General features: G+C 49.6%; 5 protein-coding genes across 5 annotated transcripts; 4 read left to right on the forward strand and 1 right to left on the reverse strand.

Moving 5' to 3' along the window:
• The first annotated feature begins 174 nt into the window (after nucleotides 1-174).
• BGW36DRAFT_376793 (uncharacterized protein) lies at nucleotides 175-1,354 on the forward strand. The gene has a single exon (XM_046215934.1). The coding sequence runs from the start codon at nucleotides 395-397 to the stop codon at nucleotides 617-619; it is 225 nt and encodes a 74-aa protein (XP_046073284.1). The 5' UTR covers nucleotides 175-394; the 3' UTR covers nucleotides 620-1,354.
• Nucleotides 1,355-2,922: 1,568 nt separating this feature from the next.
• Nucleotides 2,923-4,102, forward strand: BGW36DRAFT_294210 (regulator of secondary metabolism LaeA; the record flags this gene model as incomplete). The annotated part of the gene is made up of 2 exons (XM_046211070.1): nucleotides 2,923-3,116; nucleotides 3,202-4,102. The coding sequence occupies 2 exons, from the start codon at nucleotides 2,923-2,925 to the stop codon at nucleotides 4,100-4,102; spliced, it is 1,095 nt and encodes a 364-aa protein (XP_046073285.1).
• Nucleotides 4,103-4,744: 642 nt separating this feature from the next.
• BGW36DRAFT_376796 (WD domain protein) lies at nucleotides 4,745-6,899 on the reverse strand. The gene is made up of 5 exons (XM_046215935.1): nucleotides 6,590-6,899; nucleotides 6,473-6,534; nucleotides 6,330-6,418; nucleotides 6,123-6,263; nucleotides 4,745-6,060 (listed from the first exon to the last, which is right to left on the reverse strand). The coding sequence occupies exons 1-5, from the start codon at nucleotides 6,657-6,659 to the stop codon at nucleotides 4,971-4,973; spliced, it is 1,452 nt and encodes a 483-aa protein (XP_046073286.1). The 5' UTR covers nucleotides 6,660-6,899; the 3' UTR covers nucleotides 4,745-4,970.
• A 168-nt stretch (nucleotides 6,900-7,067) lies between these two features.
• On the forward strand, nucleotides 7,068-13,463 carry BGW36DRAFT_318442 (putative DNA-directed RNA polymerase). Its single transcript, XM_046212598.1, has 5 exons — nucleotides 7,068-7,609; nucleotides 7,683-7,839; nucleotides 7,890-7,960; nucleotides 8,033-12,897; nucleotides 12,948-13,463. The coding sequence occupies exons 1-5, from the start codon at nucleotides 7,481-7,483 to the stop codon at nucleotides 12,961-12,963; spliced, it is 5,238 nt and encodes a 1,745-aa protein (XP_046073287.1). The 5' UTR covers nucleotides 7,068-7,480; the 3' UTR covers nucleotides 12,964-13,463.
• Nucleotides 13,464-13,691: 228 nt separating this feature from the next.
• Nucleotides 13,692-16,760, forward strand: BGW36DRAFT_376799 (putative ubiquitin-protein ligase Sel1/Ubx2). The gene is made up of 4 exons (XM_046215936.1): nucleotides 13,692-13,838; nucleotides 13,917-14,066; nucleotides 14,141-16,087; nucleotides 16,154-16,760. The coding sequence occupies exons 1-4, from the start codon at nucleotides 13,799-13,801 to the stop codon at nucleotides 16,594-16,596; spliced, it is 2,580 nt and encodes an 859-aa protein (XP_046073288.1). The 5' UTR covers nucleotides 13,692-13,798; the 3' UTR covers nucleotides 16,597-16,760.
• The last annotated feature ends 49 nt before the right edge of the window (nucleotides 16,761-16,809 follow it).

Genomic DNA, 16,809 nt, shown 5'->3' on the forward strand with positions numbered 1-16,809 from the left:
GAAATTAGGAAGAGGACAAACTCTAGACTCCGAGTCTAGAGACAGGATCATGTCGGGCGATGGCAAATTATGACAAGTGCAGGAGATGCGGTTGGTTTAGGGTGTGTGGAAAACTCCCTTTGGTCAGATGTACGATTTCCATCTTCGTCCCTGCATCTTACAATCATATAATAACGACAGGGCGGCACTAAGCAGGAGCTGACTAGTAAATGGAGCAGACAGTTGCCAAATACTCAAATTATTTAACTTGGAACTCTGGCCTGTTCGTTGTCCTCGTAAGACTCAATAGCGAACAAGTCACGGCAATTGCAGGTGGGTCAACGGTGACCAGCGGATTTTCTGTTTTTCTTTTTTTCAATTTCTATCTAGCAGTATTTTGCTATCTGAGCGGTTGATGAGCTGGCCATTCCCGGGATTCCTGTATACATCGCTTTGTTCACTATTGTTCGGAGATAACAGGAGGGTCAACGTAAGCCAAAGCAAAAGCTCGAAGCTTTTCGAATGGAAAAGCGCCAGCCAGTCCAGCCAGGCCAATTCGATTCGGCGTTTTCTGGCGGCGCAATGGCACAAGTCAGCACGGGGATGTACGGATGCAGGGAACTGCGCCGCATGCAAATGAGCCTTATTGAGATGCGGCTATGGCACCAACATAGACTTCGATGGGGTCCAGCTTCACGCCGTCAGGGTTCAGGGGCGCCTCGATAACACTAAACGTTCTTTACTGGTAGGATTGGTCTCCACCGGGTGCTGCATAACATCTAGAATGATGCAATGGGGAAGGGGTGGATCGACGAAGCGATGATGAGAGCAGCACAGAAGGTTAGCACGCGTGTTCGATGATGACACCTTGGACGATCGGTTAGGAGAGAAGCAAAGCTAAAAGAAAAGGGAAATGTCGGCTAGACCCCAAAGCTTGTTGGTGTCATTGATCAACCCGTCCATTTTCGGAGAGCAGGCGCTTGGGGTGGTCCTTAGCGCGGTGGATGGCGGACTGATGAGCTGCCAACACCGTTGTCAGCGTGCGAGAGGCTAGGAGAGTTTCTGATGGACTAAAGACGAAAGCAACCAAAGCATTGACTGGGCGAGGCGGCACGGGAGGAGATGGCCTGAGCGGCGGCCGGAGACTTGCTGGAGCGACTTGCCGGGCTCCCACAGGCTGAACCAAACTCCCGGGTCTGCGCTGCCTTGAAATTCGGGCTTCTCTGGCTGGTGGTTGCACACCGTCTTTCGCATACGACTCGTACGATGCGTTGCTAGTCAGGAATCAATTACTTGCCAGACCGTCCCGGCGATCGTACGGCGGATTCAGATCAGCTGCCAGGATGCCAACAGTCGTAGCCTGCGCCCATTGTGGCCTCTTGTCTTGCCGCAGCAGCCGTGCAATGTGGCGGCGTCGCCTTGCATGATAGCTGATCAGGACTAGAAAATGAGAAGCAGCAGCAGTAGGAGCAGCAATTGATGGTGGTGAGATGGAGCGCTGGTGCAAGTAGACAAGGAAATGAAAGCAGTGTAGCAAGGTGGTAGAGACTAGGAGTAGTGTTGTCGCAGTGGCACGCAGGGATCAGCTAGTGATGAGCAGTTGGAGAAGGAGTACACCGGTGGTCCCGACAGGCAGGAGGCAGGAGCAGCAACAACTTAGAAGGCAGGAGCAATCCCAAGGGCTTGGGAGGCGGCGGATACGCTGATGGGGCAGGCCCCTCGGCACCTGCCGCAGCCCCGGGCAGCTGTCATTGGTCTACGGGTTGGAGCACGCAGTTACCTCTTGCCAGAATTCTAAACGTTAACCATGTACCAACACTACTAGTAGTAAACACTACGCAGGCCACCTCTACCTTGTCCTCTTCTGCCCGAGTCCGTCAACCAGACTCCCTGCATTGCACAAGCGCCGGGTCGCTGTGTGCAGACACGTCAACTGTCTATCTCTATCTGTACGATGATCCTCCATCGTGGGGTGACAGAGTGGAGAGGGCGCGGCGGTTCCGTAGCGAGGCAGCTAGGGAAGGAGAAGTTAGCATTATTGTGGCAGACTGGCCAGTGAGTCGCAGGCAGGACTAGGTACATGCCGGCAGGTCATATTCGCGTGCTAGCGAGTCGAATGATTACTGGTCTTGTCCAATGGTGCGTCGAGCGTCAGAACTAGCTCGCGCACCCAGCAGCAGCAGCAGCAACATCATCGTTGTCATCATCACCATCATCCACGCCAGGTCACTGCCGCCGTGCTGGAGCGATATAGCGGCTGAGGAGCCCGGCGAGGCTGGGTGCCCAGACAGCGCCGGGCAGCCTGCGTCACTGCCATTGGTGGCCCCCATAAGCAGGCACCACTTGCACGGTTGCACCTTACTGCGGGCCGGGCCTGGCATGGTATGCGCAGTGCTTCTTTAGCGGGCGAATCACCGCTGCCAGCCGCGGCCCTGCTGCTAACTAACATTGTCTAACAGCGACATGGCCTGAATTATGGAGCTTCTGCGGCCACCCCTACCGACCAGACCACACCAGACATAGGACATGCGAGATGCCAATTTTTTTTAAACGACATCGCCCCGGCTCGTCGTTCTTTTCCCACGGACGTCTCCCGGCGGCCTGCTCGCCTACTTATATCTCGTCTATCGACCCGTCGCCCTGCAGATCTCCAAATCTCCATATCCCGCCGCACTCATCTTGGCCATGCGATCTACCACCGCTCGCTTACCCTCGAGCTGAGAATCCCTGTCCCCCCCGGCTCGCGCAAGTGACCTCGATAAATGCCTCTGCGGCTAGAGTCAACTTTGCCCCTTGTGGTTTGCCTGCAACATCGCCTTTTCCGATCTTCTCGCTTCGAAAACGTCTGGCGACCACCAGCTCTCTCTGCTGGTTGACTCCCGCCCCCGTCCCCGCCGTCGACTGATCAATTGCTCGTGAGAGAAGCAACCGCCGGGGAACACAATGTTCCCCAACAGCCAGCACGGCCCGAGTCTGCCTCAGCCAACGCCCGTGCAAATCACCACCACCGCCACTGTTCCGCCGTCGCCGCCTACGGCCTACTCTTCCTCGACGGAGCCCGCTGGGCCCCGCCAGAACTTGGACGCGACAAGTCTGCCTGGGCCGGATTCGACCACAATTGTGCTGTCTAGCTACAAGTAGGTGACTCCCCGTGGCTTCGTGCGCGCATGGTAGCTCATTCAAATGTCAATCAGCTGCTAATCTCATCTTTCTTGTGAGAAGACTCCCAGAGCATCATCCTCGTCACGTGGAGAATGGGCGAACCTATCATGGCTACCGACGGGGAATATACATGCTACCGTGCGACGAGGAAGAGCAAGATCGCCTGGATCTGTTCCACAAAGTAATCACTGAGGCTCGAGTCGGCGACGGCTTGATATACGCCCCTCATCCTCCCAATGCGCGTGTCTTGGATCTCGGCTGTGGGACTGGAATCTGGGCCATTGATGTCGCTAACAAATACCCCGAGGCTTTTGTAGTCGGCCTGGATCTGGTGGATATCCAGCCTTTGAACGGTCCCAAGAACTGTGACTTTTATTCTCCGCGCGACTTCGAATACCCATGGGCTCTCGGAGAGGACCATTGGGACCTCATTCACATGCAAATGGGCAGTGGCTGCGTGGCCAGTTGGCCTTCTCTGTACCGCAAGATCTTCTCTCATTTGCGCCCAGGGGGGTGGTTTGAGCAGGTTGAGATCGATTTTGAACCCCGCTGCGAGGAGCGATCCCTGGAGAATACCTCGATGAGCAATTGGTATCAATATCTCAAGCAAGCCACTGAGATGGCGGCCCGACCAATTGCGCATAGCGTCAGCGAAACAATGGCTTCTTTGGAGCGGCAAGGCTTTGTTCAGATTGACCATCAAATTGTCGGATTACCATTGAATCCATGGCATCATGACGAGCATGAAAAAAAGGTGGGCCGGTGGTACAATTTGGCTATTTCGGAGAGCCTTGAGACCCTTAGTTTGGCTCCTATGCACCGCATTTTCGGGTTTTCGCACGAGCAGATAAAACATCTCGCGATCGAGGTAAAAAAAGAAGCATACAACAAGGAGATACATGCCTACAATATCCTGCACATCTACCAGGCGAGGAAACCAGAAAACCCGCCTGGGATCTGAATGGCGATACATCAATGTTCCAAAGATCGAGAGGAGAATTCCTCTTGTGTCATCACCGAGTTCACTACCAATACCTTTGTCTTTTGTTACCGCTGAGCATCGCCCAAAGCAGACATGTCCTTGGTTTAACCTTCGAGACACTGCTTTTCTGAGTTGTGGGCGAGCTTTACTGCTCCATCGAGTGTTTCTGGGCCTCAACGATAGAGCACAGCACAACACCCACGTCCTGAATGTCAGACAATTGGAAGATACCATATCAATCCCATAACAAAATACCTACCGATATATTACGTCGCAGGCCCCTCACGGGCTCATGTGGCTACTCATTGTTCCACTTATCCGCCAAAGTATATTGACAGGGTCAGTGCCACCATCTAATTAATAAGTTTTTCAACAGATGAAAGAACCGCGGTTCCAGGGAAACAGAAACAAACATCGAAAAAATCCAATTGTCTGCTTTACACGGAGATGTTTTCACAAAAAATTTCATCTGCTTTTTGCATTTGCCTGTGATGAGCATGTAGCGGTGACCTGGGGGTCTGGCGTCGGGTGGCAAAAAGCATTTATCTTGAATACCTGTATTGAGCGATCTTGATTTGCATATGGGGGAGAAACATTCAATGGGATTGTGGAGTTCAAACAACAATATCATTAATTCTTGCCTAATATATTATGTGTTTATTCGTTCACACCCATTCTAGTAAATTTCATGATGTACACCAGACCGTATTCCTATAATTCCTTTCATTACTGTTAATGCGGATTAACAACGCCAACACATTCCCATAACGCCAGCCTCAAACTCCTCTACCTATTTCAGATGCAAACCGGTATACTAGTAATCTAGCCTCATTTAAAGGCTATTCGATCACGACTGCTTCTTTCTACCCTTCCTTCCTGTCCCATTTGTGGCAGCCCGACTGGATGATGCATTCCCCTGGCCGTCATTGGTATTCATCCACTCACGCCCAGCGCCAGGGCTCCGTCTTCGCATAGTTCCAGGACCAACGGCGATAATCTCCTCTTCGCTCTCGCTATCCGACACATCCAACAAAACGGGCATGCGGAAAGTATCCGTTTCGCCATCGGCGTCAACATCCATCGCGCTATTTGCGTGATCTAGTGTCAAGACGTCCGGTGTTTCGTCTTCCTGGTCTAGTCGCTGTTGATGGATTTCCTCGGCAGGATGGATATCGTACTCGTCTTCTCTTTCCACGTAGAGGACGTTCTCTTCAACCTCGGCGAAATCGGGGGCGAGAGCGGACCACTTTTGGGGTGTGACGATTGACCACATGTACACGGAGCCGGATTCGAGGCCGCAGGATAGGATCATGGGTCGCGAGGGATGCCATTCGACAACGCCCATTTCCTCGCGAGGCCCTTCGAGGATTTTCACTAGGGAGCCATGGCTCCGTTCCCAGATGTATATATCAGAGTTCATGTATGTGGACGCCATGACGAATTCGCCCGTGGATGAGAACGAGACGTGATTCCAGCTCAGCTTGTTCACGACATCCTGGAATTTGTGCTCGACGTCTAGTTGGATGTTTGATTGGTGGAGGCCCATGCCTAGCTGGGACAAATCGGACATCATGACGGTGCGGATCACTCGATCGGAGCTGTTGATGAGCAGATCGCGCCCGTTACTGGCAAGACGGATGAGGATGATGACCCCATTGCAGAGTCGTGTCGAGTATATAGTTTTGCATGACTGCGTTTCAATTATGTTGATCCACCCCTTCGATGTCCCCGCGATGATATGGTTTCCAAGTGCTGTGAAGATTGTAACGCATGTGGACTGCTTTGCGTCTTGTGCGGCTTGTTTGGCTGCGGCCGCCGGGTCGACGCCGTCTTGTGACCGGAGGGGAATGGATGGGAGTATACGTTTGATGGGTTTCGGATTTGAGATGTCGACAAGGATCGGTTGTTCTTCGAATAATGAAACGACAAAGAGGAGACTAGCAAATTAAGAGAAAGAGTTAGACTTGAAACAACCTGTGTTGTATATGCGAAAACATACTGGTTGAAAGGGTGTAATTCGGCGATGTAGACTGGCGCTGCAAATCGCACCATTCGTACGCGTGACCCGTCTTTGAGATCCCAGAGGATACACTTCCAATCTTGCGAGGAACTCAGCAGGTATCGGCCGTCTCTCGACCAGCTTCATGATTCCGTCAGTGCATACGTTATATGATTTTCAGTGTGTACAAATATATCGTGTCCATACCTAAGTGATTGTATCTGTCGAGTGTGGCCTCGCAATTTCCGTGCCACCCCGTTTGTTTCGAGATCGAACACCACGATGGTGCCGTCAACCTTTGATGCATCAGCTGTGCACTAGGTCATAAATAGTAAGGGGTTATCACCCACCCGACCGGCCGCAATGTAATCGCCTTTGCGACTGAACCGTAGACACGATGCATGGCCGCTCCCTATTTGCGCAATCAACATTCATCCCTCGTAGCAAGTCAGCCAGACGAAGCATACTCAATTTCCCAGTCAAAGTATCGGGGTAGTCCTGCGCGAGGGCAAAAGGGTCAACAAGGGACAGATTCATCGTTATATTATGCAGCGTTGATGGCGGCGTGAGGCAGACACAAGGTTATCGCAGTTCCTGCCTGAGAGCTGCTCCAGGCGGGCAGAACAAACGAGCAGGCATATGAGGCTGGAGTCGGTGTCGATAGAAGCAATGAAATATGGTGACACTGAAGAATAGCTAAGTCAGGCCCGGCGGGTAAACAAAGAAGGAGAAGAAGAAGCGGTCTCTGTGTTACCTCGCTTTGTGTGCGGGTGTGACTTTTGAAGAAGTGAGGTGGTGATAATGATAATATGATAAATAATGAGGGCAGCGGGTGCCAAGACAAGGCGCGCGTTGATTGGGCAGCGCTAGCGTGCCTGCGGCTCCCAGAAAACTCGAGCTAGACCTCCCTGCCAGATCGCTGCGAGGCCACCGCAAACTTTCTATCCTTCATCAACGCGACAGCGCATCCCCCTGCCTCCTGTCATCGCAGAATATCGTGTTTTGCACCGCGATATCATCCCTGAGAGTCAGGACGGTCGCATCTCCGGCTTTTTCGTCGCCTTTCATCGCCTGACAGCACCGTGTTTCGTGACGTCCTGTTGTCTGGGTGAACGGCGCCCTCGTGGCAAGGGCTGCCTGCCAAAGGCCTTACCGGCTCGCCGGGTCTTCATTCCTTTCTGTTAAGTGACGTTAAGTACGCAGTCCGTTCCTTTTCGAGTCGACTCGATTTTTGCTCGCTCTTCGGTCGAAGCGCTCCTCGCCGTGCGCAGTCGGACGGAATCCTGCCCGACCGGTAACATCGACGACTTTTCTCCCACCTATCTATTCTCGCGGTTTTCATCGAAAAGACATCCACCATGTCGAACGTTTACTTTCCCTTCTCCAAGGCGCCTTTGCGCACCATCAAGGAGATTCAGTTCGGACTTTTTTCCCCTGAAGAAATAAAACGTATGAGTGTTGTCCATGTCGAGTATCCCGAGACTATGGTAAGGTGGCCCTGTTTTTCTTCTCCTTGGCTACCAGCAAAGAAAGAGACATTAAACCATTTACTCTCAATAGGATGAGCAGAGAATTCGCCCACGAACAAAAGGTCCAAATGATCCCAGGCTCGGAACCCTCGACCGTCAGTATGTTTGTGAGACCTGTGAGGAGGGTCAAAAGGAGTGTCCTGGTCATTACGGTCATATTGAACTCGCCACACCAGTTTTTCATATTGGTAAGATGCGATGAAATCAGTGAGAATGGACTGGTGCTAAACACTAGAAGGTTTCCTTACAAAGACCAAGAAATTACTGGAGACCGTTTGCCACAACTGTGGAAAAATAAAGGCCGATATGGTTAGTTGCATTAGGCCCGTGTGATCCTTTTAGTATCCATTTTGTTAACACTCATGCCTTCTGGCTTGTTAGTCCGATTCCAAGTTTCAAGATGCGTTACGAGTCCGCGACCCAAAGCGACGGTTCGACATGATCTGGCGTCTGTCAAAGGATGTGGCTGTCTGTGAGGCAGATGCCCCTCCAGATGATGACCCTTTTTCGAAAGAGGCATCAAAGCCAGCAAAGGGACACGGAGGATGCGGCAATGCTCAGCCAACCATTCGCAGGGAAGGTCTCACCCTCGTCGGTACATGGAAACCAAACAAATCAATGATGGAAGATGATGTCGACATGCCGCAGCCTGAAAAGCGGACCATCACTCCTTCAGTAGCCCACAACATCTTCCGCAGCATCTCTCACCAAGATGTTAGGATCATGGGTCTGAGCAATGACTACGCTCGTCCTGAGTGGATGATTCTCACTGTTCTTCTCGTCCCTCCACCTGTTGTTCGTCCTAGCGTTGTCAGCGGCAAGAGCACTAGCGGTCTACGTGCTGAAGATGACTTGACTTTCAAGCTTGCTGAAATTATTCGAGCAAATCAGAATCTTCAACGGTGTGAACAAGAAGGCGCGCCAGAGCATGTCGTTCGAGAATTCGAAGCCCTGCTCCAGTATCATGTCGCCACTTATATGGATAACGATATTGCTGGTCAACCAAAAGCTATGACGAAGTCTAATAGGCCTGTCAAGGCTATTCGTGGTCGACTCAAGGGAAAGGAAGGTCGCTTGCGTCAAAATTTGATGGGAAAACGTGTCGACTTTTCGGCTCGTACTGTCATCACTGGTGACCCTAACTTGTCATTAGATGAAGTTGGTGTGCCGCGAAGCACAGCCATGATTCTCACTTACCCTGAGGTTGTTACGCCTTACAATATCGAATTCCTGCAAAAGCTTGTCAATAATGGTCCTACGATCTACCCAGGCGCTAGATACATTGTTCGCGACAATGGGGAACGCATTGACTTGCGTATGGCGCGAAAGACAAACGCTAACCTTCTTTACGGCTGGAAAGTCGAGCGACACATCATGGATGGCGATGTAATTCTTTTCAATCGTCAGCCTTCTCTGCACAAGGAGTCTATGATGGGTCATCACGTGCGGGTCATGCCTTATTCAACCTTCCGTCTCAATCTGTCTGTCACTACTCCTTACAACGCTGATTTTGACGGTGACGAAATGAATTTACACGTCCCTCAAGGCGAGGAGTCTCGTGCGGAACTCCATCAACTTGCAATGGTCCCGTTCAATATCGTTTCTCCTCAGCGAAATGGCCCACTTATGGGTATCGTACAGGACTCTCTCTGTGGTATTTACAAGATCTGTCGCCGTGATGTTTTCTTAACGAAGGATCAAGTCATGAACATCATGCTTTGGGTTCCTGACTGGGATGGTGTAATCCCTCCTCCCGCTATTCTAAAGCCGCGACCTCGTTGGACTGGAAAACAGATCATTAGCATGATTCTTCCGTCTGGATTGAATCTTTTGCGTATTGACAAGGACAAAGCTCCGCTTTCTGAAAAGTTCTCCCCATTAGCAGATGGCGGACTGCTCGTGCATGGTGGTCAGCTGATGTACGGGATGTTTTCTAAGAAGACAGTCGGTGCTTCCGGAGGTGGTGTTGTCCATACCATTTTCAATGAATATGGTCCCGAAGTCGCTGTATCTTTCTTTAACGGTGCTCAGCGAGTTGTCAATTATTGGCTTCTACACAATGGTTTCTCCATTGGTATTGGTGACACCATTCCTGATCAGAAAACCATTGAACGAATTGAGGTCGCTGTCCGAGCAGGCAAGGAAGAGGTTGAACAGATTGTCGCCAGCGCAACTGAAAACACGCTGGAACCTTTACCTGGTATGAACATCCGTGAGACCTTTGAAAGCAAGGTATCGCGTGCTTTGAACAATGCTCGTGAAGAGGCAGGTAGTGAGACAGAAAAGAGCTTGAAGGATCTTAACAACGCCATTCAAATGGCTCGGTCTGGTTCCAAGGGCTCAACCATCAACATTTCTCAAATGACTGCTATTGTTGGTCAACAATCTGTTGAAGGTAAACGTATTCCCTTCGGATTCGGGTACCGAACTCTTCCCCATTTCACCAAGGACGACTATTCGCCAGAATCTAGAGGCTTTGTTGAAAATTCCTACCTACGTGGCTTGACTCCGACTGAGTTCTTCTTCCATGCTATGGCTGGTCGAGAAGGTCTTATTGATACTGCAGTTAAAACTGCTGAGACTGGTTACATCCAACGTAAGCTTGTCAAAGCTCTCGAGGAACTTATGGTCAAATATGATGGAACTGTGCGAAACTCCCTGGGTGACATTATTCAGTTCTTGTACGGTGAAGATGGGTTGGACGGTGCACACATTGAAAACCAGCGGGTCGACACTATCAAGTGCTCTGATGAGCAATTCCGTGACCGTTTCCGAGTTGATCTTATGGACCCGGAGCGAACGCTTGGTCCTGAAGTTCTAGAGCAAGCAACTGAGATTGCGGGTGACGTTGAAGTTCAGAGGCTCCTTGATGAAGAGTGGGAAGCACTTCTAAAAGATCGCGAATTCCTTCGTTCCGTTGCCAAAGGGGATGAGGAAATGATGCAGTTGCCAATTAATGTACAGCGTATCCTTGAATCCGCTAAGACTACTTTCCGTATCAAGGAGGGCACCATCAGCGATCTTCACCCGTCTGATGTAGTTCCTCACGTTCAGGCATTGTTGGACCGTCTGGTTGTCGTTCGAGGCGATGACATGATCTCTCGGGAGGCACAGACAAGCGCTACCCTTCTCTTCAAGGCTCAACTGCGTTCGAGATTAGCATTCAAACGGCTTGTTACTCAGTATTCTATGAACAAGCTCGCTTTCAAGCACGTGGTAGGAGCCATCGAAATGCGTTTCGCTCAAGCACAGGCCAATCCTGGAGAAATGGTCGGTGTTTTGGCTGCTCAATCCATTGGAGAACCCGCTACCCAGATGACATTAAACACTTTCCACTTTGCTGGTGTCAGTTCCAAGAACGTTACCCTTGGTGTTCCTCGTTTGAAAGAAATTTTGAATGTTGCCACGAACATTAAAACTCCTTCTATGACGGTTTACCAAGAACCACACAAAAAACATAACAAAGAATCTGCCAAGCAGTTGCGAAGCGTTGTTGAACATACTAGCCTTCGGTCAGTTACTGAAGCCACTGAAATTTACTATGATCCAGAGATTCAGTCCACTGTGATCGATAACGATAGGGATATGGTTGAGTCTTACTTCATCATTCCTGAGGACGTTGCAGATGACTCATCCCGTCAATCTAAATGGCTCCTACGTATCGTTCTCAGCCGACCTAAACTTCTTGACAAAGGTCTTACTGTTCAAGATGTCGCGACGAGGATCAAGGAACAGTATCCGAAGGATATCGCAGTTATTTTCAGCGATAACAACGCTGATGAGCAGGTTATTCGTATCCGACAACTGCATGATATTAAAGAAGATGAAGATGATGAGGATATGGAGTACGATGTTACCTTGAAGAAACTAGAACAGCACCTTCTCGACACCCTTACCCTGCGTGGTGTCGCTGGTGTCGAACGTGCCTTCATTAACGAGAAAGACAATGTGCGTGTCCTTGAGGATGGCGCTCTATTCCAAAGCAAGTCAGATCCCCTTTGCAAAGAATGGGTCTTGGAAACCAGCGGTTCAGCGCTGGCCGATGTCCTCACAATTCCTGGAGTCGATACCACCCGCACATACTCTAATCAGTTCATTGAGGTCTTCGAAGTATTTGGCATTGAAGCCGCTCGTTCTGCTGTTTTACGAGAACTTACTCAAGTGTTGGCTTTCGACGGTTCCTATGTCAACCATCGCCATCTTGCCCTCCTAGTCGATATGATGACCGTTCGTGGTTATCTTACACCTGTAACACGTCACGGTATCAACCGTGCCGATAATGGTGCTTTGATGAGATGTTCGTTCGAAGAGACAGTTGAAATTCTACTTGATGCAGCTGCTTTTGGTGAACTTGACGATTGCCGAGGCGTTTCCGAAAACTTGATTCTTGGTCAAATGGCACCGGCTGGTACCGGAGAGTTTGATGTGATTCTGGACCAACCTATGATGGATACAGTGGTTTCACGTAATACCGGCATTGGCTTGATGGGCGGTCTTGGAGCTAAGGACGCAATGATCAACGATGGCGCGGCTACTCAATATGACACCGGTTCGCCAATGATGGAGAATGGATATATTGGAACACCAGATCCCGATGCGAAGTTCTCTCCCATTCGGCAGGGTGATGCGGAGCCAGGTGCTGGTGGCTTCTCAGCCTACCAACCTTCTGGTGGCTTGGGCGGTTTTAGTCCGGCACCTCAGAGCCCTGGTGGTTATTCTCCAACCAGTCCTTTCAATACAAGCCCAGTATCTCCAGGCTATTCTCCTTCCTCCAGCTATTCTCCTGCTTCGCCTGGCATGGCCATCACGAGTCCTCGATATGTCACATCGCCTGGCTTCTCTCCACAGAGTCCCAACTTCCAGCCGACGTCTCCTGCATATTCTCCTACTTCGCCGGCTTATGGTCAAGCATCACCTACTTCACCATCATACTCTCCTACTTCACCACGGTTCTCGCCGTCGTCGCCAAACTACAGCCCGTCTTCACCTAATTTCAGTCCTGCGTCTCCAGCTTTCAGCCCAAGCTCTCCGACGTACAGCCCCACAAGTCCGGCAATTGGTGGCAGCAGACAATTTTCTCCATCCTCACCAACCTCGCCCAAATACTCTCCTGCATCTCCAGGATGGTCACCGACAAGCCCGGAGATATATTCCCCTACATCTCCAAACATTCATGGCTCACCGACGTCCCCTCGCGGCGCAACTTCGCCAAGCTACAGCCCGACCTCGCCGCAGTACAACCCGACGTAAGTTTGTGCAGGTCTAAATTATGAACCCTCACTAACCATTATATCAGATCTCCACGCCAGTAAATGGAAAGTACTCAGTCCTACTGAGCTAGCTTCCAAAAATTTCATTATTGTATCACCACTTTCAATTCTCTACATAGCATTGAAAATTTATCATGTCGCATCCTACTGGTATGAAATTGTTTGGTCATATCTCTCACATGGATATCCCCTTTTTTTCACATTTCCTTTTATCGTTCGTCTCATTGGTAACGTCTTTTCTAAGACGGAATGGCAGCTCCCGAGATAGCCTTATTTCTTTTGCTGCACCTTGAAAAGAGACAGATTGAACGTTCATTCATCATCATTTTTTCCCCGTCTGTTTCTTTTTGGGAAGATGGGGGCGCATGTTAGCATGGAGTTCAGAGATTTCTTTCCCACTTTTTTGCCTAATCACAACCATGGATCACCAACAAATTTGAAAGTCGCACAGACATGTATTTTTTGTCTCTATTTTCATTTTGATGTACACAGCTGCACCTGACGAGCAAAGAAATAGAAAATGAAAACATTTAATTCAGCTATACCTTACAGGAGCATGAAATGTAGAAATCCAAGATCAGCAGAATAATCACTGTAAACAATACAGAATGGGAATGAATAATATTAGCGATGAATCATGAAGATGATGAAACTTATCGATATTGAAGTGTTTACCAGACTGGTCTGTGATTGGGTGGCTTCAAGGTCGCGCTCCACCTAACCGTCATATGTGGCCCGTACTTTAAAGCAGCTCAATCCAGACAGCTCGCCCTCTCTCTTACATCTTGGTGTTTACTGTCACGACTACACGTGGGATGAACGATTCCTGATTCGTTGCGCAATGTACTATTATACAAGGAGCTCTTAAGCAAGAAAGATGAAGTCCTGGGAGCGGTTTATTTTTCCACTGGTGCTGGGTAAGCTCGGGAGCCCTCCACTTCCTCATGAGAGAATTGTCAAATTGTCGATGTACTGACCCCGGTGATAAACGCTAGTTTGGTTGTCGTTAGGTATTGTGGTCGAATGCTGGGACCGCTCATCATCGGTGTCCACGGCGACAGATGCGTCTGAGCAACCACGACAGTACGCTGAAGGCAATACATTCACTGGGAAAGGGGGTCAGCAAGATGTACCGGATGGTAGAGGTAAGTACTGGAGATCCATCGGGATGGTTATATATTCTTTTACGAGATGCTAACATCTTAACCTGATACTGAAGATCTTGTGGAATCAGCCCTACAGAAGCTCCGAGACGTTAAGATATCTCTAGTCGCACGCGAGAAACCTTCCGGCTTAGCGGGCTATGCGTTTTATTATGCCAAACATGCCTTCTATCTTTTATTTATGAACGGGCCCCCGTTGGACGAAAATTCGGATTCGAAACAGCGTCCACGTAAATTGGATCCAGGTCTGACGCAAGCGGTTGACGAGTTGGAGCTTGCCGCGAGGGAAAGACACAACCCGGATGCGATGTTTTTGCTGGCTGAGATGAACTTTTACGGCAATTTCTCACACCCACGTAACTTTAAGGAGGCTTATCGGTGGTATAATGACCTTGCATTGTTGACAGGTAATAGCACGGCTCAATATATCGTTGGATTTATGCACGCCACGGGCATTGGTGATGCTGTGGACCGCGACCAGGGCAATGCGTTACTATATCATAAATTTGCTGCTGAGCAAGGGAACACCAGATCAGAAATGACTCTCGCCTATCGGCACCATGTTGGTATCGGAACACACCGAAACTGCGATCAAGCCGCACACTACTACAAACGAGTTGCGGACAAGGCCATTTCGTACCTGCGTTCTGGCCCTCCTGGCGGCCACCATATTTCTCGAGAGTCTTATCGATGGGCTGATATTCAAGGAGGAGTATATGGAGAAGGCGCAAGCGTCTCGAGTTCCGGGCAAAACGCGAACAATGGCGCACAGCAAAATGCACGCGCCAACTTGGAAGACCTCCTGGAGTACTTGGACCTACTGTCTAAGAAAGGGATGTTGCAAGCGACATTAAGTCTCGGCAAGATGCATTACGACGGCGAAAGAGGTTTGCCTCGAAACTATAATAAGGCCATGAAATACTTTAAGGCGGTCACAAAGCGCTATTGGTCCAGCGAAGGCGCCATTCTTGCGAGCCACCCTGTGGGCATTGAGATATATGCCGCGACGGCTGCTGCACACATTGGTATGATGCATCTACGAGGGGAAGGCGTCAAGCAGAATTTCAACCTTGCCATGACGTGGTTTAAGCGCGGTCTCGCGAACGGAGATGCCTTGTGTCAGTACCAACTTGGCCTGATGTACTTACATGGATATGGTGTCAAGGAAGATGCCTTCAAAGCTTCCGATTACTTCAAAGCAGCCGCTGATCAGGACTATGCTGCTGCTCAAACTAGACTGGGCGCTCTTTTCCTCGACCAGGGAGACGTGTCAACAGCTACGAAATATTTTGAACTTGCTGCTCGATGGGGTTGGATGGAGGCATTTTACTACCTAGCTGAAATCGCCAATTTCGGAATTGGTGGAGAAAGACATTGCGGTATTGCATCTGCATACTACAAGATAGTTGCAGAAAAGGCTGAACGAGTCCATTCATCTTTTACAGAGGCAAATGATGCATACCAGAACGGCGATTATGATACAGCTTTGATCGCTACTATGATGGCTGCTGAGCAGGGATACGAACATGCCCAGGCCAATGTTGCTTATCTTTTGGATGAGCAGCAGTCCGTTCTATCATTAAACAAGATAATTCCATGGACGAAGAAACCTCGATCGCCACTTCTCCAGAATACTGATTTGGCTTTGATTTACTGGACTCGGTCGGCACGGCAATCGAATATTGATTCCTTAGTGAAAATGGGAGATTACTATCTCAAGGGCCTGGGCTCGTCAGCTGATGCCGAAAAAGCTTCTACATGCTACCACACAGCGGCCGAGGCTCATCGTAGTGCACAAGCCTATTGGAACTTAGGCTGGATGCATGAAAATGGCGTCGCGGTGGAGCAGGATTTCCACATGGCCAAGCGTTACTATGACCTCGCTCTTGCAAATAGCCAAGAGGCATATTTCCCGGTAAAGCTTAGTTTGATCAAACTACGCCTACGCCATTTCTGGAACCGTATAACTAATGGGAAAGTTAATCCCATTCAAGACGAGACAGGTTATTACCTCTCACCATACAAGCATGAAAATTTGGACATTGACGACTGACATATATTTAACGCAGAAAATAAAGCCCCAAGGAGCTTCAAAGAGTGGGTCATTGCATTCTTGGAGAATGATGAAGAAGACACCCAATACCACGCGCAGCTGTTCAGAGACCGCGAAGAGGACGAACTTCTCGGCACACACCATCATCACGACGATAATGATGATGGGTATTACGACGAGCTGGAACTCGAAATAGACGAGAGTGTTCTTGAAGCACTCATCATCGTTGCCCTTGCGGCAACATTGTTGATTCTAGTATATGTCAGACAACAACGGAATCGGCAGAGGGATAACAATGAGAACGCTGGCAATAATGGCGGACAACTAGCTGGTGGAGGCCAGAATGCAGCCAATGGACAACAACAGCAGCAACAACAAGGCAACAATGACAGAGGTTTCTTTCCTCAACGAGACCAACCTGAATTTGCACAGTGGGTGGCAGGAGGAATTGGGCATTGATGATGGTGCTTGGGAGTAAATAGACCGATAATTGTTTTGAATCATGAGCTTGTACTTTTTCTGTACAATACAACATTGATACATGTAGTGAATATACGTACGTTTGTCAGCTCCACGTGGCGCTTGTAGATTTAAGCTTATCGATAGCACAATCAACAGCTCGAGGCATATGACAACCCTCCATCAATTTCTAACTGACCTTCTACCAAATTC

The sequence above is a fragment of the Talaromyces proteolyticus genome, assembly GCF_021365285.1.
Source record: "Talaromyces proteolyticus strain PMI_201 chromosome Unknown BGW36scaffold_5, whole genome shotgun sequence".
NCBI lineage: Eukaryota > Fungi > Ascomycota > Eurotiomycetes > Eurotiales > Trichocomaceae > Talaromyces > Talaromyces proteolyticus.

What these genes read in the sequence shown, in the direction of transcription:
- BGW36DRAFT_376793 (XM_046215934.1), top strand. Translation starts at nt 395, where the DNA reads ATGAGCTGGCCATTCCCGGGATTCCTGTATACATCGCTTTGTTCACTA.
- BGW36DRAFT_376796 (XM_046215935.1), bottom strand. Translation starts at nt 6,659, where the DNA reads ATGAATCTGTCCCTTGTTGACCCTTTTGCCCTCGCGCAGGACTACCCC. An exon ending in CGACAGATACAATCACTTAG is followed by an intron (nt 6,264 to 6,329) that starts GTATGGACACGA and finishes GGAATCATGAAG; the next exon opens with CTGGTCGAGAGACGGCCGAT. An exon ending in GAATTACACCCTTTCAACCA is followed by an intron (nt 6,061 to 6,122) that starts GTATGTTTTCGC and finishes TTAATTTGCTAG; the next exon opens with TCTCCTCTTTGTCGTTTCAT.
- BGW36DRAFT_318442 (XM_046212598.1), top strand. Translation starts at nt 7,481, where the DNA reads ATGTCGAACGTTTACTTTCCCTTCTCCAAGGCGCCTTTGCGCACCATC. An exon ending in CACACCAGTTTTTCATATTG is followed by an intron (nt 7,840 to 7,889) that starts GTAAGATGCGAT and finishes AAACACTAGAAG; the next exon opens with GTTTCCTTACAAAGACCAAG. An exon ending in GAAAAATAAAGGCCGATATG is followed by an intron (nt 7,961 to 8,032) that starts GTTAGTTGCATT and finishes CTGGCTTGTTAG; the next exon opens with TCCGATTCCAAGTTTCAAGA.
- BGW36DRAFT_376799 (XM_046215936.1), top strand. Translation starts at nt 13,799, where the DNA reads ATGAAGTCCTGGGAGCGGTTTATTTTTCCACTGGTGCTGG. An exon ending in TATTTTTCCACTGGTGCTGG is followed by an intron (nt 13,839 to 13,916) that starts GTAAGCTCGGGA and finishes GATAAACGCTAG; the next exon opens with TTTGGTTGTCGTTAGGTATT. An exon ending in TCCCATTCAAGACGAGACAG is followed by an intron (nt 16,088 to 16,153) that starts GTTATTACCTCT and finishes TATTTAACGCAG; the next exon opens with AAAATAAAGCCCCAAGGAGC.